Here is a 25,182-nt window from a genome sequence, read left to right on the forward strand (position 1 = left end):
GGGAGGGGTAAAAATGAAAAGCCTAGCCAGGGCTTATGTGTGGTGGCCGGGAATCGATAAACAAATCGAGGACCTGACCAAGAGCTGCTCAGGATGCCAGAAAGTCCAAAATGCACCACCACAGGCCCCTCTACACCCATGGGAGTGGCCCTCGTCTCCATGGCAACGGGTGCATATTGATTTTGCTGGTCCATTCATGGACTCAATGTTTTTAATAGCCGTGGATGCGCACTCGAAATGGCCTGAGATCATCAAAATGTCCTCCACCACCACGGAGAAAACTATTGCAGTCCTACGGACCATTTTTGCCAGGAATGGCTTGCCAGAACAGATTTGCTCCGACAACGGACCACAGTTTGTGTCCGAAGAGTTCCGGAGGTTCTTGAAAAAGAATGGGGTAAGGCATTACGCATCCGCCCCGTATCATCCAGCCACAAATGGATTGGCTGAGAGGTTCGTACAAACCTTTAAGAAGGCAATAAAGGCTATGTACAATGACAACATTCCGCTGCAGCACAAGGTGGACAATTTCCTGTTCGCCTACCGGAATGCGATACATGCAGTCACCAACCAGGCCCCAGCCATGATGTTCTTTAACCAAAGGTTAAGATCTCGCCTGGATTTGCTCAGACCAAACGTACGAAGAGATGTTGAGAGTAAGCAATTCCAGCACATCCATGAGAAGCCAACAAGGAGCTTCAATGTAGGGCAACCAGGCTTGGCCCGCGACTACCGAACAGAAAAATGGCAGCCAGGAACGATATGCACACGGCAGGGCCCACTAATGTACACAGTGGAGGTTGGGGAGAGCATTGTGAGATGCCATGCTGACCAGATCCTAGAGTCACAGCAACGAGTCAACCCCATGCCTCGCCCATATGTACCTGGTGATAAACCCGACGTACAGGTCGCATCTACCCCAGAAACAGTAGCATCGGAAGCTGATGAACCAACCGACGACAGGGGACCAGAACCGCCTCCGCACCAAGTGCAAGACACTCGGGAAAGGCGCTATCCAGAAAGGATCAGGAAGCCTCCCCAAAGACTGAATATATAAATAGACTATTTTCAGCTAATGTTGCATGTTAAAAGTGTTAATTGTAATTAGTTTGATATTTAATTGTTAAATGAGTGTTATGGTACTGTTAATCTAAAAGGGGAGGAATTGTAATGTATATACCTTTAAGGGGGGAATTATCTTTTACAGCTCATGTATACTGCAGTACCGGCAGTGACCACACCTGTATATAGCACTGAGTAGTAATCTGTACAGACCAGTTCCAGTGTGAACCACGTTGAGTAAACAGCTGTTGTACCGTTCTCCTGCAGTCTGTGTCTTATTATACACGGACACAACAGTGCCCTCTTTGGGTGCTAACGGGTGGCGCAGCCCACTGAATTTCTAGGCCTTTATCTCCAAACTGCTGTTAAAAAATATGCTGCAAGACCTGATAATTACAACAACAACAACTTGTATTTATATAGCACCTTTAAAGTGGTAAAATGTCCCAAGGCACTGCACAGGAGTGTTATAAGACAAATATTTGACACTGAGCCACAAAGGGTAAATCGTGCTTGACTAATCTACTGGAATTTTTTGAGGATGTAACTGGTAAAATAGATAAGGGAGAACCAGTGGATGTGGTGTATTTGGACTTTCAGAAGGCTTTCGATAAGGTCCCACATAAGAGATTAGCGTGTAAAGTTAAGGCACATGGGATTGGGGGCAAGGTACTGACTTGGGTAGAGAACTGGTTGGCAGACAGAAAGCAGAGTTGGAATAAACGGGTCTTTTTCCGAGTGGCAGGCAGTGACTAGTGGGGTACCGCAGGGATCGGTCCTTGGACCCCAACTATTCACAATATATATTAATGATCTAGACAAGGGAGCTAGATGTAATATCTCCAAATTTGCAGACGACACAAAGCTGGGTGGGCGTGTGTGCTGTGAGGAGGATGTCGAGAAACTCCAGGATGATTTGGACATGTTGGGTGATTGGGCAGAAGCATGGCAGATGCAATATAACGTGGATAAATGTGAGGTTATCCACTTTGGTAGCAAAAACAGGAAGGCAGATTATTATCTGAATGGCAATAGATTGGGAGAAGGGGAAGTGCAACGAGACCTGGGTGTCCTTGTGCACCAGTCGCTGAAGGTAAGCATGCAGGTGCAGCAGGCGGTTAAGAAGGCAAATGGTATGTTGGCCTTCGTAGCGAGAGGGTTTGAGTACAGGAACAAGGATGTCTTGCTGCAGTTATACAGGGCCTTCGTGAGACCACATCTTGAGTATTGTGTGCAGTTTTGGTCACCTTATCTGAGGAAGGATGTTCTTGCCATGGAAGGAGTTCAGCGAAGATTCACCAGGCTGATACCTGGGATGGCAGGAATGACGTATGAGGAGAGATTGGGTCGATTGGGCTTGTACTCGCTGGAGTTTAGAAGAATGAGAGGAGATCTCATTGAAACTTATAAAATTCTGACAGGACTGGACAGACTAGATGCAGGAAGAATGTTCCCGATGGTCAGGGAGTCCAGAACCAGGGGTCACAGTCTAAGGATAAGGGGTAGGCCATTTAGGACAGAAATGAGGAGGAATTTCTTCACCCAGAGAGTGGTGAACCTGTGAAATTCTCTACCACAGAAGGCAGTGGAGGCCAATTCATTAAATATATTCAAGAAGGAGTTGGATATATTTCTTAAGGCTAAAGGGATCAAGGGGTATGGGGAGAAAGCAGGGACCGGGTACTGAATTTGGATGATCAGCCATGATCGCATAGAATGGCAGAGCAGGCGCGAGGGGCTGAATGGCCTGCTCCTGCTCCTACCTTCTATGTTTCTATAAAGAGAAATTAGGGCAGATGACCAAAAGTTTGGTCAAAGAGGTAGGTTTTAAGGAGCGTCTTTAAAGGAGGGAAAAGAGGTAGAGAGGCAGAGATGCTTAGGGAGGGAATTCGAGCTTAGGGCTTAGGCAACTGAAGGCACGGCCACCAATGGTTGAGCGATTATAATCAGGGATGCTCAAGAGGGCAGAATTAGAGGAGCACAGATATCTCGGGGGTCGGGGTTGGGTTGTTGTGGGGCTGGAGGAGGTTACAGCGATAGGGAGGGGCGAGGCCATGGAGTAATTTGAAAACAAGGATGAGAATTTTGAAATCGAGGCGTTGCTTAATGGGACCCAATGTAGGTCAGCGAGCACAGGGGTGATGAGTGAACGGGACTTGGTGCGTGTTAGGACACGGGCAGCAGAGTTTTGTATGACCTCAAGTTTACATAGGGTAGAATGTGGGAGGCCAGCCAGGAGTGCATTGGAATAGACGAATCTAGAGGTAAGAAAGGCATAGATGAGCTGAGGCAGGGGCGGAGGCAGGCTATGTTCCAGAGGTGGAAATAGGCAGTCTTAGTTATGCCGCAGATATGTGGTCAGAAGCTCATTTCAGGGTCAAATATAACACCATGGTTGCGAACAGTGTGGTTCAGCCTCAGAGAAATGCTAGGGAGAGGGATGGAGTCACTGGCTAGGGAACGGAGTTTGTGGCGGGGACCAAAGACAATGGCTTCGGTCTTCCCAATATTAAATTGGAGAAAATTTCTGCTCATCCAGTACTGGATGTTGGACAAGCAATCTGACAATTTAGAGACCATGGAGGGGTCGAGAGAGGTGGTGGCGAGGTAGAGCTGGGTGTAATCAGCGTACATGTGGAAACTGATGTTGTGTTTTCGGTTGATGCCACCAAGGGGCAGCATGTAGATGAGAAATAGGAGGGGGCCAAGGATAGATACTTGAAGGACCCCAGAGGTAACGATGCTGGAGCGTGATGAGAAGCCATTGCAGGTGATTCTCTGGCTACGAATTACTGTTGTAATATTTAGCAAGACTTCTATCTGATACATATTGGTGAACTCAATACAGTAAAATAAATGGACACTCTAACATATTTTACTTGTAAAATACCAGAATAGATGGAATTCCATTGATTTAAATGCATGCCTTCATGCCATTTATTTAGTACTTTGATTTTTTTTCTCTGTTTCATTACTATTATATGCCGATTAAATGTCTATTGTTTCCCTTTCATATGTCTTACATATGATTTTAATAAACAGCACTCCAATTTTTTTTTACACAAGCCAGTTTCAGTGATGTAGTCGAAGAACTATTTTTTTCAGGATATAACACTGTCTTGTGTAGTGTGCCTGGACTGTTTTTCCCCTCAAACACAGATTGCTCTTATTAGGAGTTGTCATTCTTTTCAAACCACTCTTAAACCTAAGAATGTGGTACAGGCCCTGAGTATTTAAATGTGGCTGGTCCTTTTTGTACATCAAAGCCTTAATTTAGGATATAAGTAGATCACTCTGTGAACTAGATTAGGTCTCATTGTGAAATATTTGTCCCATTTTGTTTGTTTCGCCCCCAGTAAATCTATTAAAAATAATTTTACTGCAGCATCTCTTCCAGAGCAAAGAGCTTCACTAAACGTGAGTTACGGGTTCTAGACTACATATTGTTGGTGGCTACCCTGGTGGATTAGTCAGCTTTATAGTGAATAGCTGAGCTGTACAACCCAGAAAGGCCCCAAGTTCGATCTCTGGTCTGTGTTGAGTTGGCAGCTCTCAGCCATGACTTCATTAGAGGCACAATAATTGGCTTCAGTGCCTTTGGGGTTAGGAAGGGGAAAAATTAACCAGGATTCTCGCTGAATGTTTCTAGCAACTCTGCTGGAAGTGCCCTGAGTGGACATTGGATGTGAAGAGAAGTGGGCGTGGCTATGATGCCTCCCAAATGGTTGAATAGCTTGCTGACACTCGCTGCGAAAGCTCACACATGAACAATGGCGACTTGGGTGAAGTGCCAGCGGCTAGCTTATTTGTGGAACTATAAGGAAACATTGCTTTCAGAAAAGGAGAGAAAAATTGGTGATAAAGTTTTTTCTTTAAATGTTGATGGCATTGCAACATTTTTGAGATGTATTAAATTATTTTGACTTGTGCCATCTTCAAATGTTTTCACAAACTTTCTTACCATTTGCCAACTATGGTAATTTCCTGCTTATATTTGATACTTTGAAATCCCTTGCCCATAGTCAGTGGTAACTAAATTCCTTCAGTTCGCTTCAGCCTCCCTTTTTCATTATTTTTGACAGCTGTTAACGCTGCAGTTTTGACATTTGTTAGAAGTTGATGGTGCTCCGCACACCGTCTTCCATTTTTGCCCATATTTGTTTAAGAACTATTCCTTTGACAGCTGTTTAGGCTAGAGCTTGATAAAATAATACACTGTACTCCTTTTTATCAGTATTCAGCAGCTCCATTTTGTGGATTTTTGCCCTTTGGTAGTGTGTCGCCTTATCTATTTTTCGTGTGGTATTAGGTTTCCCTATTAAATTTAAAATCCTTTCCCTATCATTTGCCAGCTGTCCCAAGAATTGTGCTTTGCATGAGTATACCTTTTCTGTTTTATAGCCATCTTAAGCTAAGTACATATTCTGTAACCCTAGACATTATTTTGTGGATTTATATTCCACTCCTCTCAAGTTGCTTGTTTATTCTGGTTCGCTCTTTTTGAGTAAACTAAGAATGAAAGGATTGGGAGACAGAGCAATATTAAGTTGAGGCAGTTGAATGAAATGATTAATGTTGCGATTAGGCACAGAATCAGAGCCAGGATTCTGTGCTAGACATAGTTAATTGAATATACTAGCCAAGTCCAGATGTTTTCTTCAGATAATTGCACCAAAAAAACGTGGTGCTGAATTCCAGAAGAGTAATGTTGTTTATTTTCAAAGTTACAGTATGGATTAAAATGTGAAAAATGGCCTTTATTTTTAAGGAAGAAATTCTGGATGGCTTGTATTTTTAATTGAAGAGGCATTTCAGATGAAGATGGCATGCACCAAATGTGTTGTGCAGCTGTTGTTTTCCGATTTGTGTTCGTATTAGCTGAAGTTTGCTTGGATGGCCAACAGCAAATGGATGTTTTTCACGTTTTTAAGAGTACTTGTAGAATACAGACAGATAGACCCCAGCCACATATACTGTAATAAACAAAACTAGTGCCTGTCCTCTGATGTTTAAATGTACTGTAGACTCGGTGAACCAAGGGACCATATCCTCTTTGTAATCCTATAGATTATTTTTAACTGACTCTTGAAAACCCTATATGGCAACGAAGAAATAGGCGTATGCCATTCGCCCCTTCGAGCCTGCACTGCCATTCAATAAGACTACCATGGCTGATCTTCTGCCTCAACACCACCTTCCCGCCGGAACCCCATATCCCTTGATTCCCTTAATATCCAAAAATCTGTCGATCTCTGTCTTGAATATACTCAATGACTGAGCATCCACAGCTCTCTGGAGTAGAGAATTCCTAAGATTCACAGCCCTTTGAGTGAAGACATTTCTCCTCATCTCAGTCCTAAATGGCCAACCTCTTATTCTGAGACTATGACCCCTGGTTCTAGACTCCCCAGCCAGGGGAGACATCCTCCCAGCATCTACCCTGTCAAGCCCCTTAAGAATTTTATATATTTCAATGAGATCACCTCTCATTCTTCTAAACTCTAGGTAATGTAGGCCTAGTCTACTCAATCTCTCCTCATAGGACAATCCCCTCATCCTAAGAATCGAGTGCATTGAACCTTTGTTGTACTCTCTCTAAGGCAGTTATATCCTTCCTTAGCTAAGGAGACCAAAACTGTACACAGTACTCCAGGTGTGGTCCCACCAAGACCTTATATAATTGCAAACAAAGCAATCATATGGACTTAACTTCGTGCTTTTATTTAAGTTCCCAGTAATAGTGGCAAAATATGTGGGAAGGGTTTTGAATAAGCCGTGTGCTTTATTTAGACTAGAAACCGTTTAAGACGGCGTCAATTAGATTTGATTTTAACAGTTAATAAAAGGTCACTGTAGGCCCCAACAAAGCTTTAATGTCTTAATGAGAAGTGCATGAAGTAGACCAATTCCTTATTCTAGATTTTGTTTTCGAAAAGAAAATGATGAAGCACCCCACAGTCATATTATCTGCTGGCCACTGGAAGGATGCCCAACTGTTTTGAATGCATAACCTTTCAAGGAAAAAGTCTATTCTTCAGTGTAGTGCAGCAATCTGTACAGGGTAAATTATTCAATGAAATTTGATCTTTCTGATTCAGTAGTGGTTACTCTGCTCTTGGTTTAAAGTTGAAACAGCTAACATGCTCCTTTGCACAGAGAGCAGACATGTACTAATGTAGAAATACAATAAGAAAAATACTGTGGTTGTTGGAAAATAATTTGTTTTTACTTTTTTTTAATCGAAGTATTGTGATATGTGGCTAATACTAATCACTCCGGTACCTTGGAGAAAATTTGAATTAAAAGGCCAGAAAAATGTATCTAATTTAATAGAAAATGGTTCCTCAAAGCAAATGTATTTTGTGTCTTTTAAAAATAAATTGTATTCATCAAGGTGAGGGATGAGGAATGTCAGTGCTGGGGAATTGATTTCAGGCACCCAGTGTCCACATCAAGCACTCCCAGGTCATGTTCTGCATTTAGCTATGCTCTACAATATTCCCTCCACGCTGCTTCAACAAGATGCTTCAGCCTCAAACTCAAAGGAGCACCTCCTACTGCACCAATGTGGCATTTTTACCATTTCCCACAGCAACGTCCTTCGGACTGTCAGTGCCAAATTAGTTGCAGTTTTGTGCCATAGCCCATGTCTACTAAATTCTAGTGGACATGGGCCTACAGCACAACACTACATTTAAGTTGGCATTGACTAGGCTAATGCAATTGCTATGGAAGAAAATGCCACACTGGTGCAACAGGAGTTGGTCTGAGTTTGTGGCTGAAGCCCCTTGTTGGTACAGAGTGGACAGAGTATTGCTATGTATTTGGAGACAATAATCATGAAATCTGCAGATAGATTATTGTCCCCAGCTCCAAAAATGAATATATTTGAAGAAATATGAATAGTAATAGGAATTTTCTGTTCAAGCATGTGAAATTTATAAACATGAAGTAAAATTTCATATGGTGGCTCCTCATTGCCACTGTCAGATAATTATGATGATCCCTTGACCAGACTGTGATTTTTCTTTTCGTTGCAGGCAAGAAGCACTTCTGGCAGCCATCAGTGAGAAGGACGCAAACATCGCCTTATTAGAATTGTCTGCCTCTAAAAAGAAAAAGACACAAGATGAAGTGATAGCTCTTAAACGTGAGAAGGACCGACTAGTGCAACAGCTGAAACAGCAGGCAAGTTCCATTGTGTTTGGTGTTGTGCTAAACTATTCTACAGGAGAACAAAAAATACATCTTTTAATTCTATAATTTTATGGCCAATTGTCCTTTAGTAGATTCTGTAAGTCATAACAATTAAATTTGGAAAATAAAACATAAACGGAATGCCTAAAATATATAGACAGTTACCCAAGTATACATTAATATGTACTAATGATACCTTGATGGTCTTGTCGAAATGAGAAAGAACTATAAAGTAACAGCAAAAAAAAACCTCTGTCCTGCTAAAAAAAAAGCTCTACTAATTTTTACAAGATTACATTTTAAATTCCTTCACTGTAAAAAAAAAAAAGTACCATTCATACAGGTTCTTCAGATCATGCAGGTTTGCCAAAAACCTTCAAAGAACCTGTCAGATATAAGTGAGACAAATTAATGATCCAGGAACACTTCCCTTTCTTTCATTTAGAAAAGTTTGTTAATGCAGGTACTATTAACTATACTGTAAAAGTTTCATTTTGGACCAAAATTTTAATTGTTGCCCTGTACTTTTTGCAGTTTGTTTTAACTCAAGTTGAGGATTCAAATATTTGGAACTCGCTGAGAAGCTAGCATGTTTTAATTCAAATAACTGGATTTGTATATCATTGTGTGAAGATAGTGCTGATGATTACAGAACAAAATATTAAAAAATACAGAAACAGTAGTGTGCTTTGGAAAAGTGTAACCTTGTATTATTATCAGATGTTGTTGCAGCCCTCAAAGGGTAAGCATAATAAATTATAAACAGTCAATTCCAATCTTTTTAAACAAAATTAATATACCAAGATGTGCACCAAACATGAAAGTAATTTGCATGTGCAGAGGTTTGACTTGTTTAATGTTGTCGTTATATTTGCCACGCTAGTTTTTCAATTATACCACGCTAGTTTTTCAATTACGCTCTGATTCCAACAAAGTAGATCCTCTGTAGACAGCCCGGGTATACTAGCTGCTGGCACTAGAAGCAGCAGCCCTCCACATGTGCAGGGTCTTTCCATTCTGGGTGACTCTTGGCTGCTGTAGGGATTTCAAAATCACTTAACTTTATTCTTGCAAAGTTGCAGAGCGTTTATTTATTCATGCAAAGTTGCAGAGCATATATTTATTCATGCAAAGTTGCAGAGCATTTATTTATTCACATTTTGAACACTAACTGTATTATGTAATGGGTCCCACTTAGTGAAACTTGGAACAATGTGAAATACAATATTGACTTTTAATTCTGAATGGGCTCAGGTTTGTGCTCTTTTGGTGCAGCTTTTACGAAGATAGTGGTGTAAAGCTGCACCCCAGATAGTATAATGGGGGTAAAAGTTCAGCAATTGTCAGGAATAAAAAGAGAAAATTCTGCAAATGCATAGGTCTCAGTATTTGAAGGAGAAAGGTGGGTTCATGTTTTAGGTGCGCCCTAGTCAGAACAAGCTTAGCACCATACAGTTTGTGTTTAGCCTATATTCCCTAGTGTAGGCGGCTTCAATCTCAGGTTTTTCTACCACTCCGCATTCCAAGAGATCAAAAGTTTATCGAGAATCTCCACCTGGCAGTACACTACATGCTTTCTGCAATTTAACTAGGATTCGTAGAATTGGCAGTGATGCTGCTGGTATCCTGTGAAGTCCCAGCAGCATCAACCCAGTCATTACTGTGCATTCCTGGTTTTGATGTCCCAGTCTCTAATGCTGCCTCTTTGCACATTAACCAGAGGCAAGACAAAATCCCATGACACTGAAGTTCAGCTTTAATGTTCACTGCTTGTGATGACCATTTGGCTCTATAGATCAAATCTTACTTTCCGAATCTATTTCCTATTTGTGCTAGCATGCTTAACCTTGTTTTTAATAATCAGCAGGATTTAATTTACAAAGATAAGATTAGCGGTGATTTTTTTTTTGTCGGTGTTTCACAGGCAAGCAAGATTTTTTGCACCTTGTTGAGCACATCTCTGCTGTGGGTGAAGAATGTAACAACTCATGGGAAATGCCAGTTAGAACTGCCTTGGCAATAAAATCCGGCTTTGCCAATTTGATGTGGAATGCCTTTTTTTCTTGCTTTCTGCAGTTTTTCTCATTGATTTAAAACGTGTGGCATTACTTGCTCAATGCTTCCCTTGCGAAGCAAGGTGGAGATTTTGTAAAAAGTTGAGGGGATCCTGAAAATTACCCTCAGAGTTCTGGTGAAACATTTTCACATCCCATGGAAACCTGATAAAGAACAACGATAAAAATCACAAAAGACTAGCCATCCAATCAGAACCCAGATTGTAAGCATGGATATGATGGTAAATACCCAGATATTGAGAATACACACCCAGTCTTGTCACTATATGCTGCTAATGTTTTTATCTTGTACCTAGTATCTGTAGCACTATACTGCTGTTTCTTTGTAAGTAATATCAATAAAATTGGTCCCCTTGACTCTGACTAGTGAAGTGCACTCCTGCATGCAACAGAATGGATTTGCTTGGAGCAATCAACCGAAACTAATAGAAGCTGACGGGTTTAAGAGTGAGGGATCGTAGAACGGTTCATCTGCACAAGGGTTTTTGCTCTTGCATTCGTGTAGAGTACCTCAGTGAAGACCTTCCTGTTGAAAATGTTTCACTCTACACTGAGCTAACTCTGATCAGTTTCTGCCGGCTCCCATTCTGATTTGGCTTCTGCTTCATTGCTGCCAAGTTACCTTTGCTTTGCTGCCTACTTCGCATTGCCGCTGACTCCATTCATCCTTTCGCTGGCATACTGGATCCGCTTGTGTGCACTACTAATCACCAAAGCCACTAGACACCCCGCTGGACCCCTGGATTAACTTATGCTGGCTCCTGGTCGATATTCCATGCTTCCTCGGCTCTCCATTTCCCATGGGAAATCTTCAGCAGTCAGCCCACTGATACTCTGCTGCTCAAACAGCTCCTGGACTCTCTCACCCTCCAGAAATATCTCCGAGTCTGGACATTAGTTTGTCGGTGCTCCAAGCTGACTCAATCCTATCTACGTCAACTTCATCCCACCACAGAATCTCAGACTTGAACATAAGAACATAAGAAATAGGAGCAGGAGTAGGCCATTCGGCCCTTCGAGTCTGCTCCGCCATTCAATAAGATCACAGCTGATGTTCTACCTCAACTCCACCTTCTCGCACTATCCCCATATCCCTTGATTCCCTTAGTATCCAAAAATCTATCGATCTCTGTATTGAATATACTCAACGACTGAGCATCCACAGCTCTCTGGGGCAGAAAATGCTTTGAGTGTAGAAATTTCTCTTCATCTCAGTCTTATATGGCCGACCCCTTATTCTGAGACTGTGACCCCTAGTTCTAGACTCCCCAGCGAGGGGAAACATTCTTCCAGCATCTACCCTGTCAAGCCCCTTAAGAATTTTATATGTTTCAATGAAATCACCTCTCATTCTTTTAAACTCTAGGGATATTGGCCTAGTCTACTCAATCTCTCCCCATAGGACAATCTCCCACAATCCCAGGAATCAGTCTAGTGAACCTTAATTGTACTCCCTCTAAATATCCTTTCTTAGGTAAGGAGACCAAAACTACACAGTACACCAGGTGTGGTCTCACCAAGGCCTATATAATTGCAGTATGACTTCTTTACTCTTGTACTCCAATCACTTTGTAATAAAGGCCAACATACCATTTGCTTTCCTAATTGCTTGCTGTACCTGAATGTTAACTTTCAGTGATTCATGTACAAGGACACCCAGGTCCCTGTGAATCCCAACATTTCAGTCACTCACCATTTGAAAAATATTCTGCTTTTCTATTTTTCCTACCAAAGTGGATAACTTCACACTTCTCCGCATTATATTCCATCTGCCATGTTATTGCCCACTCACTTAGCCTGTCTATATCCCTTTGCAGCCTCTTTGTGTTCTCCTCATATAGCTTACTTTCCCACCTAACTTTGTATCATCAGTAAACTTGGATATATTACACTCGATCCCCTCATCTAAGTCATTGATGTAGATTCTGAATAGCTGAGGCCCAAGCACTGATCCTTGTAGTACACCACTAGTTACAGCCTGCCAACCTGAAAATGACCCATTTATTCCTACTCTGTTTTCTGTCCGTTAACCAATTCTCAATCCATGCTAATATATTACCCCCAATCCCATGAGCCCTAATTTTGTGTAATAACCTCTTGTGTGGCACCTTAATGAATGCTTTTTGAAAATCCAAATACACTACATCCACTGGTTCCTTCTTATCTACCCTACTAGTTACACCATCAAAAAACGCAAATAGATTTGTCAAACACGATTTCCCTTTAATAAGTACGTGTTGACTCTGCCCAATCATATTATGATTTTCTAAGTGCCCTGTTACCATATCCCTAATAACATATTCTAGCATTTTCCCTACTAGTGATGTCAGGCTAACTGGCCTATAGTTCCCTGTTTTCTCTTTCTCCCCGTTATTGAATAGCGGGGTTACGTTTGCTACCTTCCAATCCACGGGGACTGTTCTAGAATCTAGGGAATTCTGGAAGATCAAAACCAATGCATCCACTATCTCTGCAGCCACCTCTTTTAAAACCCTACAATGTAGGCCATCAGGTTCAGGGGATTTGTCAACTTTTAGTCCAATTAATTCCTCCAGTACTATTTCTTTTCTAATACTAATTTCTTTAAGTTCCTCATTCTTACTGTCTCCTTCCTATTTTCTGTTTACAGCCAGGACATATCTATTCTAATCTTTGCCATGCCTATGTAACTTGAATTTGCTGTGTCCATTCGCATGCGCATTTTGGCTGCAACTTCGGACCCGAGCCCATTACTTCTATCTTCCCTTTTTTTTCCTCTTCTCTTTACCCCTCTTGGGTCTTTCTCTCCTGTCTCCTCCCCTTCCTGTCCCCAGTCATGCCACTTTCATTTGCCCCCCTCTCAGGTACTTTCCCTTCTACACTCCCCCCCCCCCCCCCCCCACCCACCCCAATCCCTACCCCAACCTTTCACTATTCCTCCGCTTTCCTACATTCTGCGCCATCCCAGACTTGAATCCCTCTTGGATAAACCCACAGCTACCCTCTGTGTGTGTCTCTCAGCATCATGTAAAGGGTCCATCGAGGCACTTGTCTCTGCCTCATTACGAGCAACAATTGCCCATCCTTGTCGCCAATCTTCCCATCCAGAGCAGTCACCCTTTCCATCACTGACCCCTTAGACTCTGCTAGCAGATCAACAATCGCCACCCCTCTCCGCATTTCCCTCTAGAATGTCATTCACTTGCGAACAAGACCTTTACCACCCATGATCTTATTGTGGATGATTGCATTGACATCATAGCTTTGACAGAAACTTGGCTTCCAGACACTTTGACCCTAACTGAAGACTACCCGCCTATCTATACTTTCCACATGTGTCCTGCCCAAACCGCCATGGTGGTGGTGTGGCCCTTATCACCTCACATTTGTCTCTCCCCCTACTCCTCTGGCATCTTCTCTTCCTAACACCTCACCTTGTTCAACCCCTCTTGCCTCTCCTTTAAAATCCTCATTTTCTACTACCCACCCATGCCCCATCCCGAGTTTCTCACTGAGATATCCTCACGCCTTACATCTCTCAGCCTATGTACTGGTCAACTCCTCATCCTTGGTGACCTGAATTGTGATCTCAACTTCCCTGCCCTCCCTCCTCTGAGTTCATTGCCCTCCTGCACTCCCTTAACCTCACCCTTGATATAAACTCCTACCCATATTCACGGCCACCCCCTAAACCTTGCCATCTTGCGTGGCCTCACTATTTCCATCACCTCAATCACAGACAAGACCATCTCTGATTACTTCCTTGTTTCGCTCAACACTCGCATCCCCCTTCAAACTCCAGTTCTTTCTGCGTCCACACCTGGAAAACCCTTCCCCCAAGTTGCTTACAACTGCAATTTCAAACTGCCAACTTTGGCCCTCTGTTAGCCACGATACTTATGAATCTGTCGATTTGCTTAATCACCCTTTGATGTCCTTGTCCCCAGTAATACCCCAGCTCTTTCCCACCCTGACCATATCCTGGTATGGCCCCTATCTTCGCTTCCTCAAGTCCAAGGGGCACAGACAGGCATATCTTGCACACAACCGGCTCAGCCATTTGTTGCCAGATCTGGCTGTACCACATCAAGCACCAACAGGCCCTGCTTGCCTCTGCCAAAACTGTTCATTACTCTAAAATCATCCTCGAATACAAATATAAACCCTGCCTTCTTTTCTCCACTATCAAACTTCTCTTTAAACGCCTTTAACATGACTGGTCCCTTTGTTGCAGAGGATTGGGAACTTGCTGAATTTGCAGGTACATTTCTGTAACAGATGGTGATCTGGTGTTCCAGTTTCCTGCTTCAGCTGCATCTTTGAAGCTGCTTGAGAACAAACGTGTTCCATTCTGCTATAGTCTAGCTGTGCAAGTAGTATTATAGTTTAATTTGACGTTATTTCAGAAAGCTGGCTTTGTTAAATTTCCTCCTTTGATTTTGTTGTGATGGTGAAAGAATAAGGGTCTTCCCATCTCTGTACTTTGGAAATGGCACTTGTGGTCGCACCTGGGTACCCATTATTCTCCATGTAGTTTGGACGATTATTAGCAATATATCATTTAAAGGACCTTTAGCCACCCAATCAGATGACCGGTTCCAAATTTCTAGTATTATGTCCCAATTTATTTAGTTCTAGTACTCTTTACATAATACTAACTGTGACTTTTTTCTTTTAAGCTCTTCCAGTCGTTCAGAGCAAACTCAGTTTGTGAAGAAACAATTTCCTCTTAGGAGAGTCTCTCATCAGTAGTTAGCAATTTGTTGTTAACTGATCACAGAAAATATTAAAAAGGATAAGTTGCTTCTGAAACAAATGGAGAAATATATCATGTGCAGTAAATTTATTTTCTAAAAGCCATGCACAGGCTGCTTTTTAGGTGATCCATCCATGGAACTGCTGAAAGTGGAAGAGGAGCTATTTACTGTTGGCAGGCATTTAGTCCCAATTAAAATGGGGAAAATTAAGGCATGTGGTAAATCGTCTATTAAGTGGCACTTGATTCCTTTGAGGATTGCTGTTAAATGTTGTTTCTTGTAGCTTGTTACAATTATTTCCTCCAGTGGAAGAGATTTTATTTCTTGCCTGTCCATTGTTCTGCATTTACTTGTCAAATTCAGCAGCATTGCACATGGATAGCCTAGATCAATTAGAATTTTTCAGGTCCACCAGAGTTAGAGAGTGGGGGGAACCAATATGGGGGAAGTAGGAGAAGGAGACAAATACAAAGGAGGGAGAAAGGGGAGGTGGGGGAAGAGAGGGAGTGGAGAAAGGAGGGGATAAGGGGAAAGGAGAGGAGCATGGGAGGGGGTGATGTTCAGTATGAATGTCTCTACCTGGGAAATTCTGCCAGTGCAAGGGGAGGGGTGTTGCCAATCACTGGAAATTTCAGCCAGCTGTGGAGGTGAAGTGCTGTGGAAAGTGAATTCAAACCAGCGGGGGTAGGGGATTGAGTGCAGCCCAAGACTTGCTGCTCATTGGGGGAGGGGTCCATAAATCTTCATTGCGGAGGGTGGGAGTAGTCTTTGTTAATTTCAGTTACATGCTGGCAATTCCACTGCTTTAGAGTTTCTGTGCCACTGTCTCCTAGACAACATAATTAGTCATGACTTTTTGATGGCACTTCTTCCCCATTTTGGTTGAGGTGGAGAGGATCTTGGTCGGGGTTGGGTCAGAACACTTTCTCAGTCTCGCCATCTCTCTCATCCTCTTCATCTTCACACCATCAATCACTGATGAGACTATCTCTGACCACTCCTCAATCCCCTTATCACTCACAATTTCAGCTTTTCTCCAATTCCACATCTTTCATTCTCTCGTCCCCAACTCCCAAATTCCTTTCCTCTCTGGCCTTCCACCCATCATGATACCTCTACCGCTGTCAACCTGATCAATTGCTTCCTCAGCTATGCTTTCAACACCCTTGCCTCATCTACATTTCCTTAAATCTATGGGCCATAAATGCAAACACACTTGGCACAGGACTGGCCTAATTGTTTAGCAGATTTGGCTCAAGCATAATAAGTGCAGCCATGCTTGGGAGATCTGAAATAAAAACAGAAAATGCTGGAAACTCTCAGCAGGTCAGGCAGCATCTGTGGAGAGGGGAGGATAGGATTAACGTTTCAGGTCGATGACATTTGCCAGAACCCTCTGAAACGTTAATCCTACCTTCCTTTCTCCACAGATGCTGCCTGACCTGCTGAGTGTTGCCAGCATTTTCTGTTTTTATTTAAATATTTGAAAATGGCGGATGAATTTTCTAATATTTTAGCATGTGACCATGCTGTCTTTGGTCTTTCAAGTAAACCTTGACTATAGGTCCAATAGCTGAAAGCGAGTTCCCTGAATTGTTGTGCCGAATAAAAAAAAAATACACTACAGCCATTAGGACCGAAAGTAGTAGTTTTCTTTTCAAATATTTTATTAATAACCTGACCTTTCAGAATGAAATAAAAATTGGGAGGAATAAATACTGTAAGAGACACTGTACATATTGTTTCTAATGGTAGGCAGCATTGAATCGAGTGCTAATGCTGTACCCTATTTCCAGATGGAGGAAAGCATACAAATGATTGATGCCCTGGATACACACCCCAGGCTTATGGTAGAAGCTATTGTTGTATATTGTAGCTTTCTGAATGAATAAACTATGCCGTATTATTTTCTTGCTAATATTTTCTAGGATTAATTTTCATTAACCAGGTTAACCTCTACTTGCCAAAGCAGATGATCTAATTCCTTTAGGATTTGCTTTTGAATGTGATTAAATGAAAGCTTTTGCCATTTTGAATGAGATTGCTTTTCTTTAAGTATACCATGATTTTTTAAAACATTGTTAATTTTTGCATGACTACCTGAATATCAGTTGCATTGCCATAATTTGGAGGAGAAGCATTGGCTGTTAATGGACTGTTTTCCTTCTCTTCAGCGGTGCTTTGACAGAATGAAAGTCCAAATTAAAGCTGAATTCCAGCATGCAGTTCTTTTCATTCCTCCTTTTGTTTTAGTCATTGGCTCTGCTTTGGGTCGGTTTCAATATCAAAGGCATTTTGGCTTTTATCCTATAACAAGTCTTTGAAAGATTAGACCATTTAATTCATTACTTTTCTTTCCTTAGACACAAAATCGGATGAAACTCATGGCAGATAATTATGATGACGATCATCACCACCATCACCACCATCACCATCACCATCGTTCACCGGCAAGATCACAGCACAGTAACCATAGACCCTCTCCTGATCAGGTGAGTCACAAACAATCTTGCCTTTAAATAGCCTTACACTTCTGTTAGGTCACTTTGTACCAACCACTTGATAAATTCCATTTTGCACCCATGACAAATTAGAAAAGGTGCTGCCAGCCACTGATGACACAAGCTCAACCTTTATCATAATTGCTTTCCAGTTCAGTCGACAAGGCAAATTTATTACAAGAATTGAAAGTGCTTGCTATCTATACTTGTCTGGCATCTGAATAGTGCTGCTAGCTAAGTTTGAGAAAGGGGAAAACTAATCTTTGTGAATGATGGTGTATAGTTGTGTGTGCATGCACTGTAACATACTTCTTATGTTCACATTTTAACATGTCATTTATTTTTCTATTATTGTTCACTTATTTGCATCAAATATTTTCAGTTTACTGTGGAATAGCATAACTGAAGGACTGTTCCTTAATCCTAGTAAACCAGGAAGTACTTGCTGAACACTCTACATGATGGGATTATGAACATCTACTCTAATATGAAATTTGGTTCACAAAGGATTAATAATAATTCCCTTATCTGGATGCTTCAGTGATTATTTTTACAGATAAAACGATGTATAACAGATGCCAGGTTAACACAGATCTTTCTGTGAAAAGAAATAAGGTTCTTCAAATGTTCATTTTATTGATGATAAACTTCAGTGATTTGTTATTTAATGTATTTCCAATCAGGATACTGACATATGCTTTCCATTACATTGTGGAAATGCCTTGTCTTTGCCTTCCTCTGTTATCTGAACTTCACTTTCCTTGTAGGCATGGTCACTTGTGGCTAAAGACTTTGGGGTAGATTATCCTCTTCACTGCCTGGGCAGTGAAGACAAAAATCTATACTTTTATCCAAGACTTGGTTTTATAACTTTAGTAGTTCAAGTGTTATCCAGAGCTGGAGTTATATTTTTAGTGAATGCCCCTTGAACAAGAATATAACCAAAGAGCATTTGTACAGCATTTTTAGTGGTCAGTAAGATGTTTGCAAGTAGACAAATGCAAAGGTTTTGGTGATATATTACTGTTTATGAATTGAATCAAGTGAGCTTTTTATATAGGGTTCATAAGGCCACAAATCAGGCTCATATGAAGAAGGCCCTTCAAGTCTATATGATCTCATCCTGCGAGAATACCAACTCGACAGTCTTCCCATTACAGCATCCAGCTGTTTCCCAGATGAACCTAGTTTCAACTACCCTTCCTTACATCTGTCCTAAATTTGCCCTCCAAAACCCTGAACCTGTATCTTGTTCTGCTGCCCTGGCTTATCTGTAAATATAGTTTGCAGTTTATTTCCCTCTATATCATTAAGTATTTGATGTACCATTACATGGTCGCCTCTGAGATGTCTCTTTCCAAGTCTGATGAGCCTTGTTTATTTGATCATTCCTCTTAGGAACATAGGAAGGAAGATAGGAACAAGAGTAGGCCATTTAGCCCCTCAAGCCTGTTCCGCCATTCAATGAGATCATGGCTGATTTGTGACCTAACTTCATTTACCCGCCTTTGCCCCATATCCCTTAGATTTTTGTTAACCAAAGGTGTTATCAATCTCAAATTTAAAATTAACAATAGACCTAGCATCAGTCGCCGTTTGTGGAAGAGTTTTCCAAACTTCTACCTCCCTTTGTGTGTAGAAGCGTTTCCTAACTTTACTCCTGAAAGGCCTGGCTCTAATTTTAGACTATGCCCCCTAGTCCTAGACTCCCCAACCAGCGGAAATAGTTTCTATCTATCTATCCGATCAGTTCCCCGTAATATCTTGAAAACTTTGATCAAATCACGCGTTAATTTTCTAAATTCCAGGGAATACATCCCTAGTTTGTGTAATCTCTCATTGTAATTTAACCCTTGGAGTCCAGGTATCATTTTCTGTACCTATTGATGACATTTTAATCTATGTACATGGGCCCCTAAGTCTCTTTGGACCTCCACTATGTCTAGCTTTTCACCATTTAGATAGTACTCTGTTCTATCCTTTTTAGGCCCAAAGTGGATGACCTCACACTTGCTTACAGTGAAATCCATTTACCACAGTTTTGCCCATTCACTTAATCTATTATTATCTCTTTGTAATTTTCTGCTTCCAGCTAGCCTGCTTACAATGCCGCCTGTCTTTGTGTTGTCAGCAAACTTGAATATGTGGGTTTCTATCCCACCATCTAAGTCATTGATAAATATGGTGAATAGCTGAGGCCCAACACAGATCCATGCAGGACACCACTATTCACATCCTGCTAATTAGTGTCCATTATCCCGACTCTCTCTCTCCTGCCACTCAGCCAATTTCCTAACCAGGTCAATAATTTGCCTTCAATTCCATGAGCTTCAACTTTAGCTAACAGTCTCTTATGAGGGCCTTTATCAAATGCCTTCTGGAAGTCCATATAAATAATATCCATAGACAATCCCGTCTTTAGTCAACTCTTCAAAAAATTCAGTCAGGTTCGTCAAGCATGACCTACCCTTTACAAATCCATGCTGGCTCTCTCTGATCAGCTGAAAATGTTCACGGTGTTCGGTCACTCTATCCTTAATTATAGACTCTAGTAATTTCCGACTACAGATGTTAGGCTAACTGGTCTATAATTCCCTGGTTTCCCTCTCTCACCTTTCTTAAATAGCGGCGTGACATGCACAATTTTCCAATCTAAAGGAACAGTTCCCAAATCGAAAGAACTTTGGATGGTTATAGTTAGGGCATCTGCAATGTTCTCACCTACCTCCTTTAAAACAAAAAGAAAATACTGCAGATGCTGGAAATCTGAAATAAAAACAGAAAATGCTGGCGAAACTCAGCAGGTCAGGCAGCATCTGTGAAGAGAGAAATAGAGTTAACGTTTCAGGTCGATGACCTTTCGCCATCGACCTGAAACGTTAACTCTGTTTCTCTCTTCACAGATGCTGCCTGACCTGCTGAGTTTCTCCAGCATTTTCTATTTTTATACCTCCTTTAAAACCCTGGGATGGAAACCATCTGGTCCTGGGGATTTGCAACTCTTTAGTGCTATTATTTTCTTCATTACTGTTATTTTGCTTATGTTAATTTGGTGAGTCCTCATCCCTGATTCAATATTAGCTTCCTTGGGATGTCCGGCATGCTATCCTCTTCTTCTACTGTAAATACTGATGCAAAGTAATTATTCAACATGTCGGCCATTTCCTTATTTTCATTTACAGTAGCACTGTTATCAGTTTTCAAGAGGCCCACATTGCTCCTGACCATCCTCTTTTTCCTAATATAATTGTAAACATTTTTTGTGTTGATTTTGATATCCCTTGCAAGTTTCTTTTCATACTCCTTTTTTGTAGCTCTTATTATCTGTTTTGTCACCTTTTGTTCTTTTTATCTCTCCCATTCGCCAGGATCTGTGTTAGTTTTTGCAATTTTATGCTTTTTCTTCTAGCTTTATGTTGTCCTTTAGCTCTTTAGTCATCCCTGGCTTTTTTTGGGCAAGTAGAGCTCTTGCCCCTTTAGTATATAAACTGGTTCTGTATCACATTAAATCCTGTTTTGAACACGTCCCTCTGATCTTCTGTTGTTTTACCATTACCAGATTTTCCCAATTTACTGTGGACAGTCTCCGTTTCATCACGTTGAAGTCGGCCTTACCTAAATCGAGAGTCTTAGTAGCTCTTTTGCGTTTCTCCCTTTCAAACATTACGTTGAACTCGATCATGTTATGATCGATATTGGATAAATGTTCACACACCTTTAGGCTGTTAACTAAATCTGGCACATTACTCATTACTAAACCTAATATGACCTGCCCCCTAGTTGGTTCTAGGACATATTGTTGCAGAAAAATATCCTGAACACACTCAATAAATTCACTACCTTTCTGACATGAGCTAGTCCGCTTATCCCAATCTATATGAAAGTTAAAATCCCAAATTAAAACCACTCTGCCTTTGCTACATGCTTGTCTAATCTCTGCATTTATACATTCTACTACTTCACAGCTGCAACCAGGGGGCCTATACACAACTCCCACTACAGTCTTAAATCCTTTTCTATTTCTTAATTCTACCCATGAAGTCTCCACTGCCTGCTTACCTCTCATTATATCCTCTCTTATCATTGAAGTGATTTCATCCTTAATCACTAAGGCTACTCCTTCTCTTCTACCATTTTCTCTATCTTTCCTGTAGACCATCACAGCTCCACTCATAGCTTTTTCCTCTAACACCAGGGATCAGCTTTCCTGTTCTCTACACAACCTCCAAATCATGGTTGATGCAGTGACTAGAACTTAAATAGTTGTAGTGATCTGCTAATGGTCTGTATTGGTGCTTCTGGTTAAATTCTTGCTCTTATATTTTTATTATTTTTATATAAATACAATTGGTTTAGCCATCCATCAGCAGATCAAGCTGGACCACATCAGCCACTTTAGATGGCAGTTAGGAGTCACTCACCTTGGTGTAGGACTGGAGTCGCATATAGGCTAGACTGGGTAATTACAGTAGGTTTCTTTCCCTAAAGGACATTAGTGAACCAGTTGTGTTTTTACGATAGTCCGACCTCCATTTTTACTGCTAAAAGCTTTTTAATTTCCAGTTTAAAAAAAAACTGAATTCAAATTCTCACACTAGCATGGTGGGATTTGAACTCTCGTTCTCTGAATTATTCTTCCAGGCCTCTGGATTACTGGTTAAGTAAGATAACCACTGCACTACTGGTGTCCATTTTTATCTGATTTCACCTCCATGAAGCACCTTGAGATGTTTTTCTACATTATATAAATGCAAGTAGTTGTTGTTCAAAAAAATCAAACAAGCACACTATAAAACGTTTGACTTGGGTGATGTTAAGGTAACAGTTGTATAATGTCTCTGCCCACTTCTGAGAAACATGGAAACAGAATTAAACAGTTCAGAAAATACATAGACTGGAAGGATTTTATAATGACACTACAGCTATGCTTTGTATTCAGGTAACAAATAGAGCTGGAATATATTAAGCTGCCATTATTGCCTTCACTTTTGCATTGATGTGAGGTGCTTCCAGATGTGCTTAAATGGAAAAATTACAGTGTGAAGTCAGGAGTCATTTTCCAGTCGGATTCCCAAGTGCACTGAGCCATTATCTGTGAGACCCTTTTTTAAGTAGTCTCATACTACTTGGACGGAGTGTAGTATAACTGCAGCCCAATGCAAAGGCCATGGTTTTTAAATTGTCCAGGTCTGTGGAACTGCCCTTGAACTTTATAAACTAAATATTGAATACTTTTACCCATACTGTGATAACATAGGAAATTAGCTGCCCCATGAGCACAGTGCTTTGTGCACCCAAGTGGGCAGATGCCGAACTCAATGTGACCTGTAATGTGGCTCTACTGGCTGAACATCGCACTATACAGATACTGGTATGATTACTTTTTGATTACCTTTTGTGCCTGTGCGCTAGCTTTTAGCGATTTGTGTACATGGACACCCAAATCTTTTTGCTCCTTTACTGTTCATAGTCTCTCACCATTAAGAAAAATGAAGATCCTAATCCAAGCGTAACATTTAATGGCAAACTGGTAACATGTTTATCAGGATTCCCATGAATTCAAACTCTCAAGTGTCGCACATTTGAATTTCGTAAAGATGAAATGTCTTCTCTCAATCCCAACTCTTCCCCCCCCACACCCACCCCCCCCCCCCCCCCAAAACTGACAGACGATTGGAAAAATCATACAATATTCATGGAGCCACGGATATCATTATAAACAAGAAGGATTTTTAAAAAATCTATTTCTTTACGTCTTAATACCTTTTTGCCAGAAAATATTGTGCATAATTATAGTGCTTGTGTGGTATTTTTAAATATGCATTTTGTGTTATTTCAAACACGTTTGCACAATTTTGGCATTAAAGACATTTAACACAATACTTAAGGGAGATTCCAAGTAAATTACCTGTATTATTCAAATATCTAAGAATATGCTGTTTAGTTATTGTACTCTTTTCATTGCAGCTGGAAAATAAGGTATAAAGGTCTAACCTCATTAGAAAAGGCTCATCGCAATTGGTTTAAGGATTTTAATTAATCCGCTTAAGTGGGTTAGATCTTATTTTCCCTCCCTAAATCCCTCTGCCTCTCCACTTCCCCGTCCCCCTTTAAGGCCCTCCTTAACGAACAGCAAAAGATGTATGACTCTGGTAGGAGTTGCCTACAGACCTCCTAATAGTAATGATGTATTTGGCTATGTATAAATACGGAGGTCAGGTAAACACATAACAAAAACAATGGGCCAAAAATTCGGGTCGGGGGCTTCCCGCGGGTGCAAGCCCCCGATCTGCACTCACCCTGCGCGCTGACATCTGAAGCTCGGGCCTGCTTGCATTTCCTGTCACAGGCCCGGTTCAGATGTCAGCGCGCAGTGCTTACCTGATCCAGCGGCGTAGTTAGTGCGATGTGCCGGCTGGGATCAGGTGAGCACTGTACAACCAATCAGGGGAGGGGAAGGTTCATTCATGAGTTTGAGAGCAAGAACTGTCAAACTCATGAAAACTACGGGGGCCCAAAACACTATTTAAATTTTAAATAAAAATTTTTTAAAATCCCAATCATTAAATTAAGTATAAATAAGTTTAAAAAAATAATTTAAACAATTTTTTTTTTTGACAAAAGTAAATTTTTAATAAAAAGGGTCTAAAACTAAACTTACCTTATTGTAGATTCTTTAAAATAATAAACCTGTGGGGAAAAAAATTCTAAATTACACTAAAACACCACTTAACTGTAAAAATAAATACTTACGTGTGCTTTTTACAAGCGTAAAGACCAGAGGCCTTTACACATGCGCAGATCCCCCAAAACAGAGGAAATCCAAGACGCACGCGCTGCCCCCTACAGCGCACGTGCTAGCCTCTTCACCTCTTGGGTTAGAGGAGAGGAAATGCCGGTTTTCAACGCATGCGCTATGCATGCTGAAAACCGGCATTTCCTCCGGCCAGACGCGTGAGTACCCCTTCCATACTCACGCGTTTGGGGAGGAATTTCTGCCCCAATGTGGTTATAATGGGAGATTTTAATTTTCACATAGACTGGGAGAAACCAAAGAGCTCAAGTAGCAACGGCAATGAATTTCCAGATTGTATTTGAGAGAGTTTTCCATAACATTGGCCCAGAAATTCCATTCGCAGCCCTCTCGCGGGCGGAGAACTGCGATTTGGAAAAATCTCCGCCTGGACCGGAGAGCTCCCGGGAGGCGCAGAATTCCGTTGCTGTGCCTCTTCAAACTGCCGGTGTGCAAGGCATGCGTATCCCAGGGGCGCAGGTAGTTTGCAGCGTCCCTGGGATCACTGGCTCCCCATGGTCCACATCAGAGCAGGGAATCTCCATTCATAGATTTGACAGGAAGACCTGTCAAATCTATGAATAGACATCAGCCCCAAAACATAAGTAAAATTTAAAATAATGTTTTTTTTAAATCACATTTTTAAAATGACTTAAATTACCTTAACTATTTTAAACAAAAATGTAAACTTTTGAAAAAAATAAAGTTTTTAATGGGGCTAAAAATAAACGTACCTTTCTTTAAAGTATTTTAAAATGATAAATCCGTGGAAATTTTTTTTTAACTTTCTTCACTTAGCCTGGTAAAAGCAGGCCTTG

General features: G+C 41.2%; 1 protein-coding gene across 6 annotated transcripts in view; it reads left to right on the top strand.

The window, feature by feature from the left end:
- The window catches only part of LOC147111092 (ERC protein 2), an 885,067-nt gene that overhangs the window by 713,260 nt on the left and 146,625 nt on the right, over nt 1–25,182 (top strand). For 5 of the 6 annotated variants that reach the window (XM_086001631.1, XM_086001634.1, XM_086001633.1 and 2 more), the window contains 2 exons: nt 8,103–8,250; nt 17,434–17,562. In XM_086001631.1, the coding sequence (XP_085857757.1) occupies nt 8,103–8,250; nt 17,434–17,562 (277 nt within the window). Of the gene's footprint in view, nt 1–8,102; nt 8,251–17,433; nt 17,563–22,828; nt 22,943–25,182 lie in introns of all 6 variants that reach the window. The other variant, XM_086001635.1, reaches the window with a different exon arrangement.

This window comes from Somniosus microcephalus, chromosome 11 (assembly GCF_052327205.1).
Source record: "Somniosus microcephalus isolate GS21.2 chromosome 11, FLI_Smic_1.0, whole genome shotgun sequence".
NCBI classification, from domain to species: domain Eukaryota; kingdom Metazoa; phylum Chordata; class Chondrichthyes; order Squaliformes; family Somniosidae; genus Somniosus; species Somniosus microcephalus.